At 38.5% G+C, this 15,598-nt stretch overlaps 1 protein-coding gene across 1 annotated transcript; it reads left to right on the forward strand.

Moving 5' to 3' along the window:
* The first annotated feature begins 3,131 nt into the window (after window positions 1–3,131).
* LOC109152118 lies at window positions 3,132–4,655 on the forward strand. The gene has a single exon (XM_019299693.1). The coding sequence runs from the start codon at window positions 3,132–3,134 to the stop codon at window positions 4,653–4,655; it is 1,524 nt and encodes a 507-aa protein (XP_019155238.1).
* The last annotated feature ends 10,943 nt before the right edge of the window (window positions 4,656–15,598 follow it).

The raw sequence follows: 15,598 nt of genomic DNA on the forward strand, positions 1-15,598 counted from the left end.
CTCTTGATATCTCTCACTCTTTTTGTCTCCAAAATGGATGTGGAAATTGTTGATGAAACTAGACATGTTGCGGCATCGGTATTCGAACTACATACATAGTTATTGTTATACTATCAGGTAAACAAGTTATGAAAATAGAACAAAAGGTACTACTCATGAACCTTCTACAAAAATAATAAATATTAATAATTTATTCAATACATCCACATGAAATATGTAAGGGAAAAACTACATACCACTGCAAAATATCAACAGGTACCTTGCAAGATTAAGAGTTCATAATACAATTAAGATCCAAGTAATACACACAACAAGACAAATCCACAGCTTCCTACACCATAATCTCATTACATGACACTATAATTTATGCTATCACCACTAGCCCAATTGTAAATGGCACACTACCATACCAACGAAAAAGATGAGGAAAAATAGTGAACATGAAGACAATGATAATGTTATCCAAAAGAGAATTAAGAAGACTTAGAGAAATTCAAACCAAAAGTAGTATTTATTTAGACTATCATGTTTAGACTGAGTATTTAGACTATCAATTTTACAAAATTGCAAACATTTATTTTAGTGACAATTACAATGAATCTCATATATTATCTTGCATTCATATACTTTGAATTACCTATTTAAATAAATAAATTCGACATTCAATTACATATATATGAACTTATACTATATAATCTTGCATTGATATACTTTAAAATACTTATTTAAATATAAACATTGAGAATTAGTCCATTCGCGCAATGCGCGTGTAAAACTAGTATACATATATAAGCATTAGTCGATGGGCATGGTCAAAATGTCAAAGTCAGCGGATCCGCATGATACATAGATACATAGATAACCAAACACACCCTATATGCCAAACAAATTCAATAGATATATAGCTAGCTTCAATTTCCAGATTTGTTTAAAATATATTTTTAAAAACGTAAAAACACACATTCCCATGATACATCATAAAAGGCACTCTCCAGTAGCGCTAGTCTCACTTTGCACGCACGCGCTGCGCACTGACAACTAAGATAAATGTTTACAAAATTTCAACGAAGAAGGGGAAATGGAAGGAGACAGTACCCGACAGTAATACCCAAGGTGATGTAAACAACAATATAATATAATGTGGTTGAAATCATAGCTCCCAAAACCCTGATGCTGCTGGTAACCCTCATCGACGTTTTACTTTCAGACGTCTCGATCTAATTTGTATGAATTCACCTTTGAGGAAAAATACAGAAATTAAATTACATCATCTTGAATATAAAGGAATTTGAAGAATGAAAAGTAGAATAGGAGATCGAGATTCACTAAATTTATAGTGATTATATATTGTAACGTTTTATTCAACATACAAATTTATTAAAATTTGCTTTATTTTTATTAAGTTTGTACTGTAAGGGTGTGTTTGGAAACTTAGAAAATGATTTTTAGAAATAATTTTTCAGGTTTCCCACGTTTGGATCTGCCTAGAAATCTTATATCCGTTGACTTTGGAAAATAGGCTTCTTTTGGAGGAAAATGACTTCCCCTTTTTTTTGGGAAGTCATTTTCCAACTTTTACACCAAGATCACACCACCACCACTACTACCACCAACATCATTCCACCACCACCACACTACTATCATCACCACCACCACCAGTACAAGACCACACTACCACCACCGCCGCTACCATCACCATCAACATACCACCGCAACAACCGCCACCACACCACCACCACCACCAACACCATCAACACCAAACCACCACCACCTCACTACCACCATCACCACCACCACCAGTACAAGACCACACTACCACCATCGCCGCCGCCACCCCTGCCACCACCACCATCACCGCCACCACCGCCACCGTCGTCATACCGCCACCAGTCATTATTATTATTATTATTATTATTATTATTATTATTATTATTATTATTATTATTATTATTATATAACAAATAATACCACTACCACTATTACACCACCACCACCACTACGCACCACCACCACTACTATACCTCTTATTATTATTATTATTATTATTATTATTATTATTATTATTATTATTATTATTATTATTATTATTATTATATAACAAATAATACCACTACCACTACTACTACACCACCACCACCACCATACCACCACTACTATACCACTTATTATTATTATTGTTATTATTATTATTATTATTGTTATTATTATTATTATTATTATTATTTTGTTGTTGTTGTTGTTTTGAATTACAAGACTTTGGTGAGTTATTTTGATATCTTATTAGTTATTTTTTATTATATTTAAAATTATTATATTATTACATATTATTATACATGTTGTAATATTCTAAATAAAATAATTAAAATGTTTAATTAAAGAAGTCTACTCATTTTCCATAAAATGAACAAAGCACACCAAGACAGTTTTCCATAATGCAACCAAACACTGAAAATGAAAATATTTTCTGAAAAATGACTCGTTTTCCAAAAAAACATTTTTCAGAAGTCATTTTCCTATGCTCTCTTAACATTTCTATCCAAGTGACTTAGGTAAATGAAGTAAAATTGTTGAATGTATCAACAATCTCAAATTTATACCTTTTTTCAATTTATTATTTTTATTAAGTGTTCGTTCTATTTCCATTTTAATTCGTGATATATGTATGGTCAATTTTATTCTCTTTATTTCTTCTTCTCCCGATTTTCTCTTTATTTTTACCTATGATAAATGTGTAAGATATTTTAAGTAATGAAATTATAAATGTATGTTGTTAAATTAATGAAAATCTTTTTTTTTTTTTTAGATATTTCAATAATGGTATGGACAAATTTAGGGATGGTGAGTAATTGACTTGATAAGTTAATTTCCAAATTAAGACTTAATTGTTAGAGTTATTATTATTATTGTTAGTTTATCATATGTAGCATAGTTTATAATTGTGTGGTCATAGAATTACTCTTAGATAGTTAGCCTATTAGTCATGAGTGTTTAGTGGTGTGTTATGATATACTCTCCTGTAATCTCTTTGATTGTAACTGAATGATAAATTCTCTCTAATCTGGTATCAGCCTTACCGATCCTTTTGATCGCTTCCTTTCCGCAAAACCTCCCAAAACCACCGCCAAACCGCCATGTCTTTCAATTCTTCCGAGAGAACAATCTCCGCCGCAGGTGGCTCTTCCCCGACTGGCACAAATCCGCTCACCGGCGCCCACCACTTCATCTCTATGAAGTTAACAAGTAGGAACTTTCTTTTTTGGCGCACCCAGCTTCTTCCATTCTTGCGTGGGCAAGACCTCATCGGGTTCGTTGACGGCAGCACGCCCTATCCTCCTCCGACCGTCGCTGCAACTCCTTCCGGCGAGTCGAGCTCCGGCGCTACCACGGCTGACACTATCCGCAATCTGGCACACAAGTTGTGGGTTCAACAGGATCAATCGATCCTCTCCCTTCTCATATACTCGATGTCCGACGAAGTCCTCCACCTCGCAGTTGGCCAGAACACCGCCGCGGAGGTTTGGCATTCCATCTGCATGGTGGTAGGGTCCAACACCCAGGCGCGATGTCTCAATCTGCTAGGACAGTTCCAGTCCCTCCGGCAAAGGAATGCGACGCCGGTGGACTACCTTGGTCGGGCAAAGCTTCTTGTTGAGGCGCTCGCCCAGGCCGGCCAACCTCTCTCCCTTGTAGAACAGACTCTGTATGTCCTGAGGGGTCTTCGTCCGGAGTACAGAATGTATGCTGCCTCCCTGACTGCCAACTCTCCGGTGACCCACCCGCAGATGGCAGATTATCTCCAGGCTGCCGATTTTATTCTGGCCGACGACTACCCAACAGCGGCAGATGGTGGTCATGATGGCTCGCATACCGCGCTCTATGCTGGTCGTGGGCATGGTGGAAGTAGCAGCTCTCATGTTGAAGGTGGCCGGCGTGGTGGTCGCTGTAGTCGTAACAGCAATCAGGGACGTGGTGGCCTTGGCGGAATAGGTGCACCAATGTGTCAGATTTGCCGCTCACACGGTCATACAGCAGTTTACTGCTTCAAACGATACTCTACTCAACCTCCGGCTCAAGCCAATGTGGCAGTTTCCGGCGACCACAAGGTGGCGCCCGTCCCTTCGCCGAATGCATGGTATCCCGACACCGGCGCCACGGCCCCTGCCACGCCCGACGCCAGCATGTTGAATAGCTCGGACGACTATGGAGGCTCGGACACGCTCCGGGTTGGAAATGGTACAGGTCTGGCTATCTCGCGGATTGGCCTTGCATCTATCCCATCCGTGTCAAAACAATTATTCATGTCTAATGTGTTGCACGTTCCTAAATTAACCGTTCCATTATTATCTGTCCAAAAATTCGCTAATGATAATCAAGTTTATTTTGAGTTTCATGACAGTTGCTTTCTTGTGAAGGATTCCAAAACCAAGGCCACACTTCTTAAGGGTCCTATCTCGGGCGGTCTGTACCAGCTACCTGTGTCACGATGTCACTTTGCGTTTGTTAGTTCCCGTGCTAAACCGGCAGGAAGGCATCGCAGGCTTGGTCACCCACACAGTCTAGTTCAAAATAAAGTCCTCCAGAATTACCCAGTTCAGCCAAATAATGCCAAAGATTTGGGGTCGTGCACAGCTTGCCATCTCGACAAGTCCTCTTGATTCAAGCTAGATAGGATTGATAATTCTAGCCACAATGTACTAGATCTTCTATATATTGATATCTGGGGCCCTGCCCCTATAGTGTCGTCTAGTGGCTCTCATTATTTCCTATTGTTTGTTGATGATTTCACGCGCTTCACCTGGTTTTATCCATTAAGGGTAAAATCAGATATTTATAAAAATTTTGACTCGTTTCGTGTGTTGGTAGAGCGGCAGTCTTCGCGCTCTATCAAGTTAATACAGTCAGATTTAGGGGGTGAATATCGCAAATTACACGTCACGTTTCAGTCCTTGGGTATTAATCATCGGCAGTCGTGTGCGTACACACATGAACAAAATGGAAGAGTTAAGCGCCGTAACAGACATATTGTTGAAACAAGCTTAGCTCTTCTCGCTCAAGGCTCCGTCCCACAACAGTATTGGTACTACGCCTTTGAGACTGCCACGTGTCTAATCAACTATCTCCCTACCTCTGTCTTAAAGTTTGAAAGTCCATATTCCCGTCTCTACAAAAAATTCCCACCATATCAGTTCCTTCGGGTCTTCGGGTGCCGATGTTACCCTTATCTTCGGCCTTACGATCGGCACAAGATGGAATATCGGTCCACCTCGTGTGTCTTCCTAGGTTACCCACCGTCCTATAGGGGATACAGATGCTTGGATCCAATCAGTGGGAAAATCTATATCTGTCGCCACGTGCGGTTTGACGAATGTGTCTTTCCTTTTGAAACAGGATCATTACAGCAGGAACCATCACCTGCTCTGCTACCCTGGGCGTCAGCACCCATTATATCTGTGTAACCGCGGTCGCTTGTACAAAATCTGGGGCCTATACCGGTCACTGAGCCCGTCCCGCTGGCTCAAGAAACGCCACACTTGGCCATTGAGCCCGTCACCCCTACACTGGCTCGGAAACGGACTAACAGGGTGCAGCCTCAGGACCGAGCCCATGTCATGCGTCTTCGGCACATGACTCGGGGCACTAATGAAGAATTCCAGGCCCTAACAGCGACAACTGATCCAACGTGCTACTCCCAAGCTGTGGGGCACCCGCAATGGCGTGATGCAATGGATCAAGAGTTCAATGATCTCCTTCATAACAACACTTGGCATTTGGTGCCTCCGGATCCTACCATGAACATCATTGGATGTAAATGGGTCTTCCGTACCAAACGTACTGCTGACGGCTCGGTTGACCGATACAAGGCACGCCTAGTAGCCAAAGGTTTTAATCATGTCGTAGGAGAGGACTTCTTCGACACTTTTAGCCCTGTAGTCAAGCCCACTACGGTCCGCATCTTATTCTCGTTGGCTGTGTCAAACAAATGGACACTGCGGCAGTTGGATGTCCACAACGCCTTCCTCAGCGGTCACTTGGCCAAAACAATGTACATGAAACAGCCACTGGGATACGAAGACCCGGCTCATCCCGGCCACGTCTGCCTCTTGCAACGCTCACTCTATGGGCTCCAGCAAGCTCCTAGGGCGTGGTTTAAGAGGCTTCATGACTATTTATTGTCTGCAGGTTTCTCCTCGTCCAAAACTGATGTCTCGCTCTTTTACCACACCACAGGAGGCTCCAGAGTCTTTCTCCTTGTCTATGTGGATGACATCATAATGATGGGCAGTGACACCGAACTGGTCAACTCTCTGCTTCGTCGCCTGGCTTCCACCTTTAAAATTCGCGATATTGGCAAACCAGTGTTCTTTCTGGGCATTGAAACGGTGGATGTAGGTGATGGCATGGTTCTCCCACAGCAGCGTTACATGACTGACTTATTGGGTCGCTATGGGATGACAGACTGCAATCCCCTAGCTACACCAGCGTCTGTCACTCAAGCAGTTACTCCGTCGGATCAGCTGTTTGAGAATCCCACGCAATATCGCCGCGTGGTAGGCGCGCTTCAGTATCTGACTATCACCCGGCCAGACCTCTCCTATGCAGTCAACCGCCTGTGCCAGTTTATGCACTCGCCCTCTGTTGATCACTGGGCGATGGTAAAGCGCGTGTTACGCTACATCAAGGGTACCCTGCATTACGGCCTACGGTTATCCCCCTCTCCTACCACTGCCATACATGCCTACTCGGATTCCGACTGGGCCGGTTGCCCGATTGACAAGAAAAGCACCAGTGGCTATGTTGTTTTTGTGGGGGACAATCTCATTTCTTGGCTCTCTCGGAAACAGCGTACCGTTGCCCGCTCTTCTACTGATGCAGAGTATAAGGCGCTAGCTGATGTTGCAGCTGAGGTCACCTGGGTTGTCTCGTTGCTACGCGAGATAGGGTTGCATACTGGACAGCCATCCAGCCTATGGTGTGATAACTTAGGGGCCACGTATCTCTGCGCCAACCCGGTATTCCACGCTCGGACGAAGCACGTTGAGATGGACTATCATTTCGTTCGGGATAAGGTTGCCTCAGGAGACTTTGTGGTCAGCTTTATCTCAACCAAAGATCAGCTTGCCGATGTTTTCACTAAGCCGTTGCCTGGACCCCGGTTTACAGCTCTTCGTGACAAGCTCAATGTTGTGGATCACCAACCTTGTGTTTGAGGGGGTGTGTTAGTGTTATTATTATTATTATTATTATTATTATTATTATTATTATTATTATTATTATTATTATTATTATTATTATTATTATTATTATTATTTTATCATATGTAACATAGATTATAATTGTGTGGTCATAGAATTAGTCTTAGATAGTTAGTCTATTAGTCAGGAGTGTCTAGTGGTGTGTTATGATATACTCTCCTATAATCTCTTTAATTGTAACTGAATGACAAATTCTCTCTAATCTTAATTGTTTAGATTTAATACTAAATATATAACATTAGTTTTGATTACATTTAATATTTCATAAATCGGAGGTTTTGTTTACATTCTAAAATTATTTAACATTTCATAAATTCGGTGAAAAGGTGGGTGGTGCATGTGGCAAGTGTAGGCATGCACCATTGACACGCTAGGGATAGTGAGGAACAACTATCCTTATCATCATTTATGTAAAAAAAAAAAAAAAAAAAAAAAAAAAAAAAAAAAAAAAGATAGAAAAATGTAGTTCCAACACTGGCTCGCGCGCACGCGGTACGCACACACGTACAGTTAAGAGAAATTTAAATGTTACAGAATTCTGGGCTGGCCGGAATTGAGAAAGAAGGGGATGGAGAATTGAAGGAAAAAGATAGCCAAATGTAGTTCCAACACTGGGATTGAAACCAGGACCACCACCACCACCCTATGAAGCCTATGGCCGAAACTAGGAGGATTAAAACCACGATGCCCGCCCATCACCTGCTAGCAATTTTCAAGAAAATGCCCTGACGCGGCGGCGTTTGACTGCCATTTCCCACATAGCAACGTTGTACCGGGAATCCGGGATTGTAAACAACAATATAATGTCGTTGTCATCATAGCTCCGAACACCCTGCTGCTAGTAACCATCATCGCTGTTTTGCTTTAGGAAGTCTCGATTTAATTGCACATCGATCTGAGTAAAAACACAGAAAAGAGATTAGAGCAAGTGTCTTGAATATATAGGAATTTGACGAAAATAAAGTTGAATAGGATCAGATAAAACAAAATAATATTGTGTGTGCGTAGCGCGTGCGTGCAGACTGAAAACACAATCAAGTTAGATGGTCGGAGACATATGTGATTGAGAACACAATAATCCAGGTTGTCTGTTTTTGGTAGATGAAATAGCCGCCGCTGGGTGACCGTAAAGGGAACACGACCACCGTATGAGGAGTGGTTGTTGCATACATTCTTCAAATTGGACGACGGAGTTGAGTTGATGATCCACACTCGCCCTCCCCCGCCCAAGTCTCCGACGATCTAACTGGGTTGTGTTCTGCACGCGCTACGCACACACGTACAGTTAAGAGAAATTTAATTTTATAGAATTCTGGCCTGGCCGGAATTGAAAAGGAAGGGGATGGAGAAGTGAAGGAAAAAGATAGCTAAATGTAGTTCCAACACTGGGATTGAAACGAGGAGGATTAAAACCACGATGCCCGGCCATCACCTGCTAGCAATTGTCAAGAAAACGCCCTGACGCGGCGGCATTTGACTGCCATTTCCCATATAGCAACATCGTACCGGGATTGTAAACAACAATATAATGTCGCTGTCATCATAGCTTCGAACACCCTGCTGCTGGTAACCATCACCGCGGTTTTGCTTTAGGAAGTCTCGATTTAATTGCACGTCGATCTGAGTAAAAACACAGAAAAGTGATTAGAGCAAGTGTCTTGAATATATAGGAATTTGACAAAAATAAAGTTGAATAGGATCAGATGAACAAAATTATATTGTGTGTGCGTAGCGCGTGCGTGCGAACTGAGAACACAATCAAGTTAGATGGATGGAGACATATATGATTGAGAACACAATCATCTAGGTTGCATTTTCTGTTTCTGGTAGATAAAGTAGCTGCCGCTGGGTGACCGTAAAACGTCATCAGAAACGATAACAATTGGCAAGTCCAGGGAACACGACCACTGTATGAGGGAGTGGTTGTTGCATACATTAACTTGGTTGTGTTCTGCACGCGCTACGCACACACGTACAGTTAGGAGAAATTTAATTTTACAGAATTCCGGCCTCGCCGGAATTGAAAAGGAAGGGGATGGAGAATTGAAGGAAGAAGACAGCCAAATGGATAATAATGTCAGCTGTCATCATAGCTCCGAACACCCTGCTACTCGTAATCCTCATCGCCGTTTTGCTTTAGGAAGTCTCCCATTTAATTTGCACGTTGATCTGAGTAATAATACAGAAAAGAGATTAAAGCAAGCGTCTTGAATATATAGGAATTTGACGAAAGTAAAGTTGAATAGGATGAACAAAATTTGAGATCGAGATTTAGTAAATTTATATATTGTGATTATATAATTGTCACATTTTATATGATGGTGCTGCAATTTATTTTGTGTGATATCAGGTAAAGAGCTCATCAAGAAAGGTATGGTTGAAGCATGAAGATTGATATGTGTAGCAATAATGGAAGCTTAGGTTGCTGCAGGTTATAGTTGTGTAAATTAGTTTCTGTATGTTAAGGGAGAAGATCATATCCACAGTACAAAAATAGCAACGCAGTGTTAGAAATATATGTTAGTGGCCGCCGAAATGCTTGTGTTTGTGTATATGCCAATCACAAAAATTCAACAGATATATATATATATATATAGATAGATTACTTCAATTTCCAGATTTCTTTAAATATATATTCCATATATATCCTAAAAACACACATTCCCATAGTACATTATAAAAAGTTCTTCCAACAACGTAACGCACTAATAGTGACAGTACTTGACGGCGGCGCAGTAACGGACAGAGATACCCACGGCCATGAAACCTATGTAAAAGATGGCCACCTTCCTCCATTTTCTGTTCATTTCCGCCTTGCAAGACTGGCAGTTTGTAGCAAAAAAATGCTTTGGTAGTTAATCCAACTTTCTTCATACGGAGACATGATCCAGGTTGTCTGTTTCTGGTAGATAAAGTAATCGCCGCTCGATGACCGTAAAACTTCATGGGAAACGATAACAATCGGCTTGTCCAGGGAACACGACCACCCTATGAAGCCGATGGCTGAAACCAGGAAGATCAACACCATGAAGCCCATCACCTCCATGTCAAGAAAACCCCCGGATGCGGCGGTGGACTGCCATATCCCACATAATTAACCATCGTCGCTCATTTTGCACGTCTGATCAAATAATTTGTCTATCGCCCTTGAACAGTGTTATGCCCAACAAGGGTAAAATTTATACTTTTTTATGTAAGATATTTTAAGTAATAAAATTATAAATGTTGTTGTATTTATGCAATTTTTTTTTTACATTTTGATAAAGGTGAGAAGGACAAATTTAAAAATTGTGAGTATTTGACTTGATAGATAAATTTTCAAATTAAAATTGAGTTAATACCCAAAATTGTCCCCGACTATGGTGGTTTTTCTCAATTTCGTCCTAAACGACTTTGGTGACCTAATATCGTCCCAAACTTTTGTGTTTCGCTCAATTTAGTCCCAGACTTTTGTGTTTTTGCTCAATTTAGTCCCTCATTTGTTATTCTGTCCATTTGGTGTTAAATAAATAGATAATTCAGTAATTTTAATATTGGCATCACTTTACTCATAGACATGTGAATTGCGAAATCTCTTTTTTTGTTTTTTATGAATTACTCCCAGAATTACTCCTAAAAATGCGAATATAAAATTTGATTTGCAGGTCCAGGAGTAAATCTGGGTGTAATTCGTACAAGAAAGAGGAATTTCGCACTTCACAAGTTGAAAGTAAAGAGAGATCAATATTGACATTACTGAATTGTCCCTTAATTTAACACCAATTTGACGGAATAACAAATGGAGGACTAAATTAAGCGAAACACAAAAGTCTGGGACGATATTAGGTCACCAAAGTCGTTTAGGACGAAATTGAGAAAAACCACTATAGTCGAGGACGATTTTGGGTATTAACTCAATTAAAATTTAATGGTTTAAATTTAGTACGGGATATGTAACGTTGATTTTAATTACATTCTAAAATTAGATTAGTACTTCATAAATTTAGAGAAAAGATAAGTAGAGCACGTGACAAATGTAAGCATGCACCATTGACATGCCATGAATGGTGAGAAACAACGGTCCTCCACTATCATTTATTAAAAAATAATTACCATTCCTCAACTTTTAATTGTAATTATTATTTTAAAAATATTATTTTAAAACAACTACCATAGTGATACTTAATTTTTTGTTTAGTATTTAATTTTTGAAATTCTATTTTGCAATTCAAAAAATATATTATTTTATTTATTTAAGCTTATTTTGATTTAAAATAAAAAATTTTAAATTATAATTATAAAATTAAAATTAAAATTAAAATTATTGTGGATTGAATAAAGTAATAGATTATGTGAATTAATGATATCCATGGGCCAACAAAATGTGGAGAAAATCATAAAAGGATTTTGGAGAAAATAAGGGAAGAAATTAAATGATGATCAATGTCGAAGATTTGGGCCCACAAAATGAAGAGAAAATGGAGAAGAATTTTGGAGAAAATAGTGGAAGAAATTAAATGGTGATCCATGTGGAAGATTTGAACCCACAAAATTTTTAAAACAAAATATGGATTAAGGGTTAGATTGGAGTTGCCATTACAAAGGGATAATGATGAAATATATCTTCCAAATTTTATGAAAAATAGTACTTAAAGCCATTAAACTCATAAACACTCCAACTATTCCTACAAACTAGCAACACCGGAATTGTGAACAATAATGTGGCTGTCATCATAACTCCGAAGACTCTGCTGCTAGTAACCATCGTCGCCGTTTTGCACCCCGGTCTGACCAAATAAAAACACTGAATATATTAGAGCAAGTGTTGTCTGGAATATATATATATATATATATATATATATATATATATATATATATATATATATATATATATAAAAGAATTTAACAAAGTAAAGTTGAATAGGATGAATAAAAATTGAGAGATTTTGTAAATTTATTTTGATCACGTTTTACTGAACATATGTACCTTAAATTTAAGGATTTCTTACAACTCCTATGGACTAGTAAATAAGGTAAATAGCTGAATGTGTTTTAATTTGCCTATTGCCCTTGAATAGTGTTATGCGGAACAAGGTTAAAATTATTTATACTTTTTTATGTAAATATTTTACGTAATACAATTATAAATGTTGTTGTATTTATGCAATTTTTTTAGACATTTCGATAAAGGTAAGAAGGAAAATTTTAGATATTGTGATTATTTGACTTGATAGATAAATTTCCAAATTAAAATTTAATTGTTTAAATTTAGTACTGGACATGTAACATTGATTTTAATTACATTCTAAAATTAGGTTAGTATTTCATAAATTTAGAGAAAACCTAGATAGAGCACATGACAAGTGTAAGCATGCACCATTGACACGTCATGAATAGTGAGAAACCACGGTCCTCCACTATCATTTATTTAAAAAATCATTATGTTTCCTCAACATTTAATTACTTTTACCGTTTAAACTGTAATTATTTTTTTAAAAAATTATTTTAAAACAACTACCATAGTGATACTTAATTTTTTTTTGTTCAGTATATAATTTTTGAAACTCTATTTTGCAATTCAAAAAATATATTATTTTATTTATTTAAGCTTATTTTGATTTAAAATAAAAAAAATTAAAATTAAAATTAAAATTATAAAATTATAATTATAATTATAAAATTGAAATTAAAATTATTGTGGAGTGAATAAAGTAACAAATTATGTGAATTAATAATATACATGGGCCCACAAAATGAGGAGAAAATCATAGAAGGATTTTGGAGAAAATAAGGGAAGAAATTAAATGCGATTTGGGCCCACAAAATTAAGAGAAAATCGAGAAGATTTTTGACGAAAATAAGGGAAGAAATTAAATGGTAATCGGTGTAGAAGATTTGGGCCCAAAAAAATTTTAAACCAAAGGGATAATGATGAAATATATCTTCCAAATTTTATGAAAAATAGTCCTTAAAGCCATTAAACTCATAAACTATCCAAATATTCCTACAAACTAGCAAAATATACAATTAAATCATTTTTAGCTATTTTTACGAATAAAAATCCAGAAATAATGATATGACATCTACATCAACATATTCCATTAAAATTTGATAATTATATAACATCTTATTATTATTATTAAATTATTTATTATTTTTTTCTAATTAATTTGTTTCTCTTATCTTAAAAATTGTTGGACTCCTCCAAAGCAATGTTTTCTTTTCTCTGTCAATGAAAATTGTGATAATCAGAGAACCCCAACAAGCATCATCTTCTCTTCTTGAATTGGTGAAAAAGAAGAAGAAGCAAACACTCATATTCATCCAAACCTAAAAGAAGATAGAAGTCTATCTTCTTCTAGATTTAGAAGAAGATGCAGTCACGAAGATTGGCAGCTAAAAATACTAAACTAATTTTAGAATAACTAATTTTGTACCACGAGTGCACACAAAAGTATTATTTCTATTTTTAATGATTTCTATATCAGCTACATACATCAGTTACAATTCTTATTGGTCATTTTTTAAATGGATAAATTTAGACATTTTTTGGTGTTCAATTAATTAGCCCATAAGAGCTCATCAAGAAAGGTATGGTTGAGACATGATGATTGATGAAATATACAAAAGCCAGCTGTAACATCCCGTGTTACGACCTTCAATCCCGAATTAATTATTTAATTAATTCCGTTAATAATAATTAAAAAGAATTTGATTTCATTAGGATTCACTTTAAAAAATTAATGTTGTCCACCATGGATTGTGGACCCTTGCCTAAACTAGAGTTTTAAGCCCATTAGAAATAAAGAGGGTAAACCTTTTACTAGTCAGATTCTAATTAGAAATCCTAGACATATATATCTATTAGGAATAAAGAAAGTAGGCCTTTATTATTAAGATTATGATTAGGATACCTGATTCTATAAATAGGGGATTAGAAAGCAATTAGAAACCTTACCACCCAAAGTTATATTACCCGAAACTATTCCCGGGAAATTCCCCGCCACCGAGCCTAGGGAGATCAAGCGGATGGAAATCTTAGAGAAGAACCTTAATAGCCAAGGGAGGATTAATTAAGGCTAAGAGGTAACCCATGTCTCAACGAAACCTATTTTCCTTGCTATAATCTCCTTCTTTGGCTCCCCATATATACTTGTGTCTTGATGAATTTCTTTATGATATTTGTGATAAAATCTTGATTGGTTGATGTGATGACTTTATGAGTGATCTTGATATTCTTGATGTTAAAAAGAGGTTCTTGATATTTATGTGATGATTTCTTGATAAACCTTGATGATCCTTGATGATGAAGATCAAATATGATTTTGATGATTTGGGTGGGATTAGAGCCCTAGCTAGGTTGGATTGAGAATTGGTATTGTGATGTTCTTGATTTATATTTGGGTGGGAGTTTGCATGTTCGGGTGTTGTTCGTGTCTAGAGGTCATGTTAGGATGTGTTCAATATGATTCTTGCTTTCGATCCATTAAATGCCTATGTGGTGTTGTTAATTGCGTTTAAAAGTGTCTAAGCATAGTTTCGGGTTCCATAAAGAACCCCGGCACGCGTATTTGATAAATGAGTCAGTTGGGGGTAGGTGGGGGCAGGGGTACCCGCCACCTACCCGCTGCCCAAAGAGAGACCGCCAGGCAGCGGGCAGCCGGCGGGCAGTCGTCTGCCCGCCGGGCACCCGCTGCCCGGAAGTTGCCGCCGGCCGGTGGCCCTCCACCCACCGGCTACCCGCTGGTTTGCCACCCACCTCGGGTCTTTGGCTTCCCCGTTTGATGTTCCCCATTCCCCATGGCGTCCCAACGGACCCCGTTTGTCGTACTTGAGTCTAGTTGATGTTTCGGGTACCGTTCGTAGGATAAAAGAGTCTTAGGAATTGCATGCTAGTTGAATCGGTAACCTGTTGACCTAGGTGGAAGTCGTATGAACCCCTTAGGACTATTCTTAGTATGTGAATGATCACACGTAAGCTTATTTATGTGCCTCCCCCTTCCCAATCTGCTATTATGTGCTATAATGTATTATGTGATGCATGATTCCCCACTTTGGTTGCGATCAAATTGGCTATACGGGCAGTTGGATGGGTTGAGAACCATACCAACTGTTAACCAGGTCGGTTGCGATCGGTCAGGTATATAAATATTATATAGGGCTGCGGTCCACTGTTCGGCTAACTTATGAGCTGCGGTTCATTCTCCGGGCTGCGGTCAGTGATTCACTTCTTGGGCTGCGGTCCACATGGGCCTCGTGTGCTATGACCCACCGACCTGGACGCGCCAGGCGGTGTGTAGGGCCAATAAGCCCGAGGAAGGCTGTAGTCCACCGAATGAGCAATCAGGCGGTGTGTAGGGCTACGG

The sequence above is a fragment of the Ipomoea nil genome, unplaced genomic scaffold, assembly GCF_001879475.1.
Source record: "Ipomoea nil cultivar Tokyo-kokei standard unplaced genomic scaffold, Asagao_1.1 scaffold2387, whole genome shotgun sequence".
Classification (NCBI taxonomy): Eukaryota; Viridiplantae; Streptophyta; class Magnoliopsida; order Solanales; family Convolvulaceae; genus Ipomoea; species Ipomoea nil.

What these genes read in the sequence shown, in the direction of transcription:
- LOC109152118 (XM_019299693.1), top strand. Translation starts at nt 3,132, where the DNA reads ATGTCTTTCAATTCTTCCGAGAGAACAATCTCCGCCGCAGGTGGCTCT.